Raw genomic sequence first — 11960 nt, 5'->3', positions numbered from 1 at the left:
GATTAATCACATTTCATTTCTGTACCCTGTCTTAATAATCCCCTTCTTCCTTTGTGTAAAGTCCCTCCCTGAAATCAAAAGGGGGTGCAGACTGAACCCTGTATGCATTATGGTTTGCAGGGCAGTGCGTTACTGACTGCAGGGCTGTGCATTACTGCCTGCAGGGGCCACGATGCCTGTAGTCCAGGGTCTGCCCGCCAGTTTTGCATCCACTCTAGTTTCCGGGTGTGTCTTTCTCTCTCTCTCTCTCGTCACGTCTTTGTGTATACTCTTTATCTGTCTCTTTTGCCGCCAGATCTCCCTACTTCGTGAACCGAACTCCCCTATCCAGGCAGGACCCTGAAAAGGACATATTTTCAACTACTGATCTTAGTTCTTTTTTTTTCTAACTTTCTCATACTTGTTGTTGTGAAGTGTCGGGGACTGTCCAAGGTCTGCAACAGTGAAGTGCTGTTGAGTCGATTCCGACCCATAGAAACCCTGTATAGGGTTTCCGAGGAGCAGCTGGTGAGCTTGAACTGCCGACCTTGCAGTTCAAACGGCTTTGCAGTCTGGCGCATTAACCCACAGCGCCACACCAGGACTCCTTTCAGTATCTTGTCTTGATTGCATGTTTGATCAATTTCAGACTGAATAGGATGGCTGTTGTGGTTGCTGTTAAATGCCATTTTGTCGGTTCTGACTCATAGCAACTCTGTATAGGATTTCTGAGGAGTAGCTTGTGGGTTTGAACTGCTGACCTTGACGTTTACAGTCAGTGCTAATCCTACAGCATCACAGAATTCTTCAATTTCATCATCACTGCCTTTAGTTGGTAAGCGCATAAATTTGAATGATAGTTATTATTGACTAATCATCTTTATTATTGTTCTTAAGTGCTTTTAAGTTGGTTTAGACTCATAGCGACCCTGTATTCTGTTTCCTCAGAACAGCTGGTGGGTTTGAACCACTGACCTTGTGGTTTGCAGTAAAGTGCTTATCCTACAGCACCACACCAAGAGTCCTTTGTAGGTGTATAGATATTATCCTATCACAGGCAGCATTGAACTTCAAAATAGATCTTGAAAGTTCTCGACAATGAATTTGTCTTTCCCTGCATAGTAAACCATATGACTGTCTGATTCAAAATGGCCATTACCAGTTCATTTCAACTTACTAAAGCCAAGAGTCCTGGTGTGCTGCTGTGGCTTAATGTGTTGGACTGCAAAATCAGTTTGAACTGCAAGCTTGGCAGTTCAAGCTCACCAGCTGCTTGAAACCCTTGGAAACCCTTTACAGGGTCACTATGGGTTGGAATCAGCTTGATGGCACTTAACAACAGCAAGGCTAGGATATCAACCTTTATGCACTCCATTTCATTTTTTGACAAGTTCCAATTTTCCTAGCTTCATACTTCTTACAGTCCATGTTCCATTTATTGAAGGTGTTATGCTCAGAATTCGGGGTCCCCAAAGACCACCAAGGAGCCATCACTGATGCAAATACATAAGGGTTGTTTATTCAAGCTCCAGCTCGGACCCCACCTGCATCCGACGCAGTGGATGAGGGATGGAGCCTCGAACTCCCAGTTATTCAAGCCCGAGCTCTGACTCCACCTGCATGCTCTGACTCTACCTGCATCTGATGCAGCGGATGAGGGATGGAGCCTTGAACCCTCAGTTAACATTATTCATGCTCTGACTCCACCTGCATCCAACGCAGCGGATGAGGGATGGAGCACCCACTGAACCCTTTATCTGTGGGGTTTTTATAGAATTTTCAAACAAGCTTAGGTTTTTCAGCTTTACAATATTTGGATTGGTTGACATTTGGCAAAGTATGAGATGTTACAGTTTAATTGGTCAGTACTGGTGGTCTTTTGTTCTTAGGCTAGGATAAGGAAAACATCTGGCATCTGGCCTTGGGTTGTCCGGTCTACTGCTTATCTAGTTCTTGCTGTTGCTAGGGGTGAAAGGATATTCTAAGGCAGCATAAGCTGATTTAGCACGTTCCTGGAACAGGAGGACGTGTTCAGGGTAATGTGCAGAATGGAGTCTTTTTCTTGGTCCTACAAAGGATACTTCCAGTTATTTCTTCCCATTTTGAGTTGTGCCCCATCAACAAATCAAGGTCCTCAAAGTTGTATTCCATTTACGTCATTAAAATCAACTCTACTTTGAGGAGGCAGGTCTTCTGCAGTGATGTTTTGAGTGCCTTCCAACCTGAGGAACTTCTTTCCTAGCACTATAACTGGCTTTTAAAAGTAACCTTTCAAAAGTGGTCTGCCTTCTTCCTAGTCTGTCTTAGTCTGGACAGTAAATAAGGAAGGCCATAGAAGAATCGATGCTTTTGAGTTATGTTGTTGGGGGAGAATATTAAAAGTGCCATGGGCTGCCAAAAGAACCATTAGATCCATTTTAGAAGAAGTACAGCCAGAGTGCTCCTTGGAGGCCAAGATGGCCAAACTTTGTCTCTCATATTGTCTGACATATTGTCAGGAGGGACCAGTCGCTGGAGAAGGGTATCATGTTTGGTAAGGTGGAGGGTCAGAAAACGAGATGGATTGGCCAAGTGGTAGCATTGATGGTCTCAAGTGTGGCAACAGCAGTGAGGTTGGCCCAGGATCAGGCAGTGTTTCGTTCTGCTGTACATAAGGTCGCTATGAGTCGGTGCCGACTCGATGGCACCTGACAACAACAACAGGAACCTTAAGAAAACAGCATGGAGAATTCTGTTTTCTTTGTACCTCATACATTCCCTGATCACAGGCTAGAGAATGTGGCAGTACGAAAAGGCCAATGGGAGGAGACATAATGTCCTGGATGGTAGAATATACATGGATTTTCTTTTATTTATTTAGAATTATTTTTAGTGTTTCTTCTTCTTCTTCTTTTAATAAGTAAATATTATTTTTTCTAGGAAGTTAAAAAAAAAAACAACTTTTAGATGTAGATGTCATTTCTTGGGAATGAAAAGTAAGGATGAATACATCAAATGTTTCTAAGAGATGCTGAAAACAGAATTGAGAACAGTCTATGTCTTTTCATCTGCCATGAAGCATGAGCCAGAATGTTCCTTATCAACCCCTACTCCTTTTTCTGTCATAAACAGTCTCAGCCTCCTGCCATTTGTATCTATTTGGGTTTTCTTCTTATCCTAATTCTATCACGCTCCTTTCAAATAAAATTTTCCCCAAGTCCCTTTCAGCTGGGTCCAGACACCCACAGCTTAGCCAAGGGCATCTCATCTTTTCCTTCTCTTTACAAATTCAGCTCTTCCTTACTCCAGAACCTCTTGGATGGGTTGGTAGACAAAACTTTTTGTAATCAAAAGAACAAGGCATGAAGTATAGGTTATTTCTCTCACGCTCTTTTTGGGGGTTAGGGGTGGGGCAGTAACCCTGTTTTGGGAGAATGGTTTTTCTCTCTGCCTTCTATACAAGTTAAATAAAGGCTTTGGGCCTGGAACATTCTCTGAAAAGGAGACTGGGAATTGGGTCCCCTCTCTCTATCAGTTCCTTCTTATCAGAGACTCCTTTCCCCAGATCTGAGAACACAATAACTTTCCCTGTCCCTTGTACATGTGCTAACACCATATGGCAGCTGGTCAGCCCCACCTCTATCTGTTACCAGTGGACGAAAGAGGGATCTTCTACTATGGCACAAGAGGGTGAAGGAAGAACACAAGCTTTGCACCGGCCACGGGAGACTGGTGCTCACTAGTGAAGTTGATCTTGCTGTCTCTTCCCTATGTGAGTATTTCTATGTGCTGATAAAGCCTGTTCATGGCCTTTTGCTGTCTATTGTGGACATACCTATACACCTTCAGACTGCAGATCAGGAGAAAATGTGGGTGGACTCCTGGTGTTGCACTGTAGAATCAGCATAGGATTGTGAATCACAAGGTCGGCAGTTCAAACCCACCAGCTGTTCCTGGGGAACCCTATAGAGAGGGTGGCTAACAGTCAGAACCAACTCATTGGCACTTAACAACAACAACAAATTTATTGGGGAAAGTAGTATATAAACCTGTCTAGTATTTCACTCCCACCAGCTGCTCTTTGGAAACCCTGTATAGGGTCCCTATGAGTTTGAACCTACTTGATGGCACTTAACAAGTATGTCACTCAAGTTGATGAACTTGTCCATTGTTATTGCTGTGTCCAGAGTTGGAGCCTCATCAGAATCAACAGACATTTTTATATATGAAAATTTCTAGCTTCTCATGTCTCCCCTTTATAGAACTAGGGCCTACAGAGAACCAACCCAGATATCTGATATTTCCCTTTTTTCTTTTAATATGTAAAGATCCTACAACTATGAGAAGAAATGAAAGGCCTACCTTTGGGGTCAGCCCTAGGATTTAGTTTGGGCTGCTCAAATAAAGGTATTGTGTTTTTAATTAAACTTCAAATATTCTCATTTTTTTAGTTGAAAGAAGAGGGAAAAAAGTAAAAATGAACAAAAATTCAGCAGACAAAAGTTAGGAAGGACAAATTGAGGAGGAAGTAATCCCTACTCAAGAGATTAATTTGGAGCAGTGGAAAATCAAATGCTAAATAAACCTTTTGTCAATTTCAAAATGCAGGAATATTTCCTAAAGAACTGAGAGTCATTTAACTGTTGCTGATTTCAACTGTTCAATCCTATGTAACATAGGATTTTCTTTTTCATACAGTTTATGTATTTTGTTGTTGTTGCAGAGCCATTTCTTTGGAATATAAACATCAACAAAGACTGTGTCCCTATCTCCCAATTTCCTAGAAGATGAATGCTCCAAACTGCAAGCTTGCCTCCATTCATTGTTGTTAAGTACTGTCTAGCTGGTTTTGGCTCCTGTATAAGGGTTTGATATGAGAATTTTTGTCATTGATTATCTTGAGAGCATGTATGTAATGGGTTGTATCCACTTAGATACATAGAAGGCTGAAGTTTCTTCCTCTCTGTAATCTTTAAAGCTCATTGCTTGTGATGCATCACATTCTGGTTTAATTCTTATTGAAGAATACAGTTGTATTCTTTCTCTTATATGTTACGGAGACACTTTCTGGGTTGGGAGTAGATTTTGTTTTTAATTATAATTCCACCAACAGATGTTAAGAAATAATATTCTACCTAGGTCTCACTCTTCCAGAGGAAGAACCCCAAGGGCAGTATCCACTAGTGTTTAAGAGGATGGGTGGTTGTGATTGTTGTTCTTGTTAAGTGCCCTGGAATTGGTTTCGACTCATAGGACTCTCTCTGTAGGATTTCAGAAGAGCAGCTGATGGGTTTTGAGCTGCTGACCTTGTAGTTTTCAGTCCAGTGCTGACCATACAGTGCCACACTAGGGGTCCAATCATTATAACATTTTAAAAATGCATTATTCATTTTCAAGGCAAACATGTCTTTTGTAATATTTTATATACACGGTGGTAGGAAATGCTTCTTATATCACACTGATTTATCTGAGATCCTGTTGTTAAGTGCTGTCAAGTCTGTTCTGATTCACAGTGGCTCTGTATAGGATTTTCAAGGAGCAGCTAGCAGGTTTCAATCGCCAACCTTGCGGTTAGCAGTCCAGTGTTTATCCTACAGTGCCACTCCAGAAAAGATCATTCTTATTTTCCTTTAAAAGAGGTCCTGCATAAGCAGTTTTAATTTTTACTTTTCTCAGATACTGCTGTGTATCTATCTCCTACCCATGAAGCGCATAAACGATCTACAGATATTTTCCTTTTAAAGATAGTTGTCTCTTTTAGTCAGTCCCCTACAACCCGCACCCAGATGTGCCTACTGACTCCACTTCCTCACCCAGTGTTCTTCGCGGCTTTTTCTTAGGATTGTCCTTTTGGAGTCCCAGATTTTTCCAAAACCGCTTTTCAAGAAAATCCAGCAGTCGCCTCTGAAAGATCCTCCGCGTTAGTCACCAGGTGGCGCCAGATGGAAAACGGAGGGAAATTCAAACCTTTTGTCCTCCCAGAGCTTTAGCCATCGCGTCCACCTTCCTTCTTCGCTCCCCCGCCCCAATATGGTGACACAAACTCCTAATCTGGAGTCCTAGTGTGGCGCTGTGGGTTAATGAATTGAACTGCAAAGTCGGTTTGAACGGCAAAGTTGGTGGTTGAAGCTCACCAGCCCCTCCTCGGAAATCCTATAGAGGGTCGCTATGGGCCGGAACCGACCCGACGACACATAAAATGACTGCGGATTTCTTGTATGTAGTAAAATTTAGACGGCTTTAGAAAGGGAGGTCTAGTAGACCTTAGAGGCACCCAGGGAAGCCACCCGAGTATTCCCTTACGTTTGTCGAATCCAAATACATTTTGAGTTCATAATCAAGGTAAAAACGACCCCACACCCACTTCTTGCTCCGGTCACCTCCTCGTGATAACCTCAGGATTTAATCATTTAACCGCTCCATTCACTATTTTAAACTACTGGCGACCTTGTTAAGTGCTGTCCAGTCGGTTCCGACTGAGAACAATCCTGCATAGGGTTTAACAGCTGACCTTGTGGCTCTATCATTGGGGACCTGTGATACCGAATTCACAGTCCAGCGCAGCCACAACACCGCATCAGGACTCCAGATCAGGATCTAGAAGGGGAGCATTGAGTTTTCTCAATAGTAGGTGAGGTACAACAACAACAACAACAACAAAAAAGAAGTACGTACAGAACTAAAGTGTGAAACAGCGGCTGTAGCAGCAAATTAACTCCTCATACCCCATTTCTCCTCTCTTAAGGTTACTGTAGTTACAAGTTCTCTCGAGAAAAATTGAGTGGCTCTGAAAAGAGCCTTTGGATTAGCAAAAACTTCAGAAGGAATGTTTATTTGGAGCTGGTGTACTTGGTGACGGCCTTAGTACCTTCGGACACAGCATGCTTGGCCAGCTCTCCAGGCAGTAGCAGGCGCACGGCGGTTTGGATCTCCCGGGAGGTGATGGTAGAGCGCTTGTTATAATGTGCCAAACGAGAAGCCTCCCCGGCAATGCGTTCAAAGATGTCGTTCACAAAAGAATTCATGATACCCATGGCCTTGGATGAGATGCCGGTATCGGGGTGGACCTGCTTCAGCACCTTGTACACATAGATAGAATAGCTTTCCTTTCGGCTGCGCTTGCGCTTCTTGCCATCCTTTTTCTGCGCCTTGGTTATGGCTTTCTTCGACCCCTTCTTTGGAGCAGGAGCAGATTTAGAAGGTTCAGGCATGGTTTCTCTGAAAATAAGTAGAAACACAGCAGAATTAGATGGTGCCAATCCCGGAGCCCTTTATTTATAGCTCTGTAATTCAAATAACGGTTTACGAACTCTCACCTCTGATTGGCTAACACAACACTTTCTTAAAGGGAGTGTTTATGCAAATAAGAGATACACAACTTCTTTTTCTATTGGACAAAACGACCCAATCCATTCTAACCAATGGGATACCTTGTAGTCAGAGCCCTACACTGTCTATAAAAACCTTTCTTTGCACCAGTCTTCTCATTTTGTTTGGTATTTTCCCACTTCCTATTTCTTGTAAACTCATCATGTCTGGACGCGGAAAGCAGGGCGGTAAAGCGCGTGCCAAGGCAAAGACTCGGTCTTCTCGCGCCGGACTGCAGTTTCCCGTGGGTCGTGTGCATCGTTTACTTCGCAAGGGTAACTATTCTGAGCGGGTTGGGGCTGGCGCTCCCGTATACCTGGCGGCGGTGCTGGAGTACCTGACGGCTGAGATTCTGGAGCTGGCGGGTAACGCTGCCCGAGACAACAAGAAGACGCGCATCATCCCGCGCCACCTGCAGTTGGCCATCCGCAACGACGAAGAGCTTAATAAGCTGTTGGGTCGTGTGACTATTGCGCAGGGCGGTGTTCTCCCCAACATCCAGGCCGTGTTATTGCCCAAGAAGACCGAGAGTCACCACAAGGCCAAGGGCAAGTGAAGCCCGCATTAATACAAGCATACCCACTTTTTCTCAATGCAAAGGCTCTTTTCAGAGCCATCCATGTATTCACAATTGGAAGCTGTTGCTCATTTTTATTTAAACTTTTATTTTACCTTTGCTAGCCTTAAGTAGTACAGACTGGTCCATGTGAACTCAAGCCAGCCGTTCTCGGAAGCCCTGTACATGGATGGTAACTGACCTAGTGTACTGTAACTGACAGACATTTATTTGAAGGGTTTCAGAGAAAATTAGCAAATACCCATGATAGTGGAAGTATAGAAATTAGGGCCCCGAGAAGACATAAGGGGAACGTTAGACCCAGATCTGAGAACAAGAGCAAGGATCATTACTAGCTAATAAACCATTGCGTGTGAATCTGTATCAGGCATCCTTGAAAACCAGTCGCTTTTACTAATTTGCCAAGCTGTTCCACCGCAGGTACCTTAATTATGTAACTCGCAAAAGGGGAATTAAAAGCGGCAGTCCAGGCTACTCGTGGCTTAGTTTAAAATGGACTAATGGTTTAATGATTGAGGATTACCAGCACTGATAAAACCTTTGAAAGGGTGTTCTGTCAAGATTCAGAATTTCAGGCGCCAGTCAAACTTTGTTATTGTTAAGTGCCATAGAGTCGGTTCCGACCCATTGCGACCCTGTATAGGGTTTCCGAGGAGCAGCTGGAGAGCTTGAACCACCAACCTTGCAGTTCAAACGACTTTGCAGTCTGGCGCATTAATCCACAACGCCACACCAGGACTCCAGTCAAACTTTATGGAATTTACATTTTTACAAAATTCTTAAAAGGTTCGTTATGCACACAGCATTTGTGTAGACCAGTTGAACTAGAACATTACAGAGATTTAAGTGCCATTGAGTTGGTTCCGACTCATAGAGATCCTGTATAGGGTTTCCAAGGAGCAACTGGTGGGTTTGAACTGCCGACCTTGTGGTTGCCCTTAGTGCCATCGAGTCAGTTCCGACCCATAGCGACCCTGTAGAGGGTTTCCGAGGAGCAGTTGGTGAGCTTAAAACGCCGTCCTTGAAATTCAAATCGACTTTGCAGTCCAGTGCATTAACCCACAGCGGTCCAGTGCTTATCCTACAGCAGGACTTCATTGAGGTGGAGTAGTTCACCCAATCAAAGACATTACTTATTAACCAATCGTGAGCCAGTAATTAGCCAATGATTTTATCGCGCGGGACTTTTGAAATTTTCCGAAGCCAATCAGAGTGCTTCATACTATATTTAAAGGCAGCGTTACCAACGTCTTGCTACAGACTTGGTTAGTCTACACTTCCAGGCACTATGGCTCGTACGAAGCAGACCGCTCGCAAGTCCACCGGCGGCAAGGCGCCGCGTAAGCAGCTAGCCACTAAGGCAGCCCGTAAAAGCGCACCCGCAACCGGCGGCGTGAAGAAGCCACATCGCTACCGACCCGGCACTGTGGCGCTGCGCGAAATCCGGCGCTACCAGAAGTCCACCGAGCTGCTTATCCGCAAGCTACCTTTCCAGCGGCTGGTGCGCGAGATTGCACAGGATTTCAAGACCGACCTACGCTTCCAGAGCTCGGCCGTGATGGCACTGCAGGAGGCGTGCGAGGCCTACCTGGTTGGGCTTTTCGAGGACACCAACCTGTGTGCCATCCACGCCAAGCGTGTCACCATTATGCCCAAGGATATCCAACTGGCCCGCCGTATCCGTGGCGAGAGGGCTTAAGAGACTTATCTTCTGTAATCAAAAGGCTCTTTTCAGAGCCACCCACGATTTCACTTAAAAGCAGTTGTATTTCTAGCTTTTAATGGAAACCAAAAAGATCCCTGTTGCCTATGCAATATCTGCATAGATGGTAACTGCAGAGCGTCTGCTTGTTAAACGCTTATCCTACAACGCCATCCAAAGTTTGCTGTCTCATAACGACCCCGTTTAGGGTTCTGAGGAGCTACTGGTGAGTTTGAACCGTTGATCTTGCCGTCCAGTGTTTATCCTGCAGCTGCAGAGCTTCCAGTTTTAAAATTTCATAACCCTTTGAAACTAAATTGCTAAGACAAAGCTTTGTAGATGGATTTCTTTAGCATAGGAAAGTACCATGCCAATTTTGCAAAACTGCAAAATTTAGATATGTAGCATGTTTAACACAGTCCTTATCTTTATTTTTGTGTACTCAGATTCTATCATTATTTTGTGCATAGAGAATGCAAAGGCTATTTTATATCTTAGCATGGTTGATATCAATTAAGGGTGATACCGAGTACCTTTGCGATTTGAAATTTTTATTTAGTAAATTGTCAAGGTCTAATATATATTGAGTGCTAACATTCAAAAAAACATTTCACAGGTTAGCTCCTGGCTCTATATTTCAATCTTAATTCCCCTGTGCATTACACACTTGCTCCCGGTGTGGGGGGTATGGATATATTACATCTCATTTTGTGAGGATTCTGAGTTGTCCCAATAAGCAGTTTAGTTACCTTAGAAATCACATTCATTAGCTTAACAGAAAGTGAACTATATACCAGCCTACAAATTGCATAAATTGTCATTAATCCACAGCTAAATAATGTATCTCCAACTAAATTATTTGGCCCAAATCTCAAATATGCTCACCAGCGTTACCACATAGACACAAGGTGAATTGTAATGGAAGTGAAGATTGAATGGAAAACAGCCAGGATGATGAGGCTTCATCTCACATACATTGGACGTTATCAGGAGGGACCAGTTCCTGGAAAAAGACATAATGTTTGGTAACATACAGGGTCAGCAGAAAAAGAGGAAAATCCTCACTGAGATGGATTGCCATAGTGGGAGTAGCAATGGGCTGAACGAGTTTAACAATTGTGAGGATGGTGCAGGACCCATTTTGTTCCGTTGTGCATAAGGTCGCTAGAAGTCAGAACCGACTCTCTAGTACCTAACAACAATCATTTGAAACAGATGTAAATAAAATAACTTTATTCAATTAAAAAACAAAAGTTAAAAAGCAACAACAACAACAAAAAAAAACCAAGCCAAATTCACTGCCATCCAGATGATTTCGGTTCATACCCTGCTGGACAGAGTAGAACTTCTCCTTAGGGTGTGGCGAGGCTGAACTTCTGACCTTGAGGGTAGCAGCTCAGTGTTTAAGCCATTGTGCCACCAAGCGTTCCTAAATACACTTAAAAACAAAAACATAAAGACCAAATATTTACTCTGCCATAACTATATACTCAAATGAAAGTCAAATTGTCTTACTTTTACTATGATAAGACTTGGAGTTGTAATTGGGAAACAACTTTTTCTCCCATGAAATAAATTATTCCTTATCTACCTCACAAGAGCTTTCTTCCATTATTCTCAGGCCTCATCTTCTGGAGCCACCGTACTATCTATCTATCTATCTATCTATCTATCTATCTATCTATCTATCTACACACACACACACACACACACACACACACACACACACACACACACGGAGCTCTGGTAGCATAGTGGTTACGAATCGGGCTGCGAACCTTAAGGTCAGCGGTTCGAAACTACCAGCCGCTCCGTGGGAGAAAGATGAGGCTTTCTACTCCCGTAAAGATTTACACCCTCGGAAACCCTGTACAGGGTCGCTATGGGTCGGAACCGACTCGACGGCACTTAACAACAACAACATATATATACACACACACACTTTTTCTTAAGAGTGGGTTCCAACACATGTTGTTGTTGTTAAGTGCTGCCAAATCGATTCTGACCCATAGCAGCCCTGTATAAGGTTTCCAAGGAGCAACTGGTGAGCTTGAACCACCAACCTTGCAGTTCAAACCGACTTTGCAGTCCAGTGCATTAACCTGCAGAGCCAGGACTTAATCTGCTCCGGTAAACATTTACAGCCTCAGAAATCCTATGCAGGGTCACTGTGAGTCAGAACCCACTTGAGGGCATTTAACAACAAGTAAAGCACATGCCTAGGGTCCCTCCCAGAACCTGGAACCTGCTGAGCCTGGGATTTATTTATATTCCTTACCCATATCACTGTATGGCAAATTTTCTGTCTCCATTTTATAGAGGAGAAACTTAGTCTAAAACATCAGCAAACTGGCC

At 43.5% G+C, this 11960-nt stretch overlaps 3 protein-coding genes across 3 annotated transcripts; 2 read left to right on the top strand and 1 right to left on the bottom strand.

The window, feature by feature from the left end:
- Positions 1 to 6788: 6788 nt before the first annotated feature.
- LOC102825815 (histone H2B type 1-B-like) lies at positions 6789 to 7169 on the bottom strand. Its single transcript, XM_006872815.1, has one exon. The coding sequence runs from the start codon at positions 7167 to 7169 to the stop codon at positions 6789 to 6791; it is 381 nt and encodes a 126-aa protein (XP_006872877.1).
- A 320-nt stretch (positions 7170 to 7489) lies between these two features.
- On the top strand, positions 7490 to 7882 carry LOC102825437 (histone H2A type 1-like). Its single transcript, XM_006872814.1, has one exon. The coding sequence runs from the start codon at positions 7490 to 7492 to the stop codon at positions 7880 to 7882; it is 393 nt and encodes a 130-aa protein (XP_006872876.1).
- A 1309-nt stretch (positions 7883 to 9191) lies between these two features.
- Positions 9192 to 9602, top strand: LOC102825049 (histone H3.1-like). Its single transcript, XM_006872813.1, has one exon. The coding sequence runs from the start codon at positions 9192 to 9194 to the stop codon at positions 9600 to 9602; it is 411 nt and encodes a 136-aa protein (XP_006872875.1).
- The last annotated feature ends 2358 nt before the right edge of the window (positions 9603 to 11960 follow it).

This window comes from Chrysochloris asiatica, unplaced genomic scaffold, assembly GCF_000296735.1.
Source record: "Chrysochloris asiatica unplaced genomic scaffold, ChrAsi1.0 scaffold00213, whole genome shotgun sequence".
Classification (NCBI taxonomy): domain Eukaryota; kingdom Metazoa; phylum Chordata; class Mammalia; order Afrosoricida; family Chrysochloridae; genus Chrysochloris; species Chrysochloris asiatica.
Note: the sequence above shows the minus strand (reverse complement) of the source record. Positions and strands in the feature narration are given on the sequence as shown.

Excerpts from the sequence above, each read along its gene's own strand:
- LOC102825815 (XM_006872815.1), bottom strand. The coding sequence starts at position 7,169 with ATGCCTGAACCTTCTAAATCTGCTCCTGCTCCAAAGAAGGGGTCGAAG.
- LOC102825437 (XM_006872814.1), top strand. The coding sequence starts at position 7,490 with ATGTCTGGACGCGGAAAGCAGGGCGGTAAAGCGCGTGCCAAGGCAAAG.
- LOC102825049 (XM_006872813.1), top strand. The coding sequence starts at position 9,192 with ATGGCTCGTACGAAGCAGACCGCTCGCAAGTCCACCGGCGGCAAGGCG.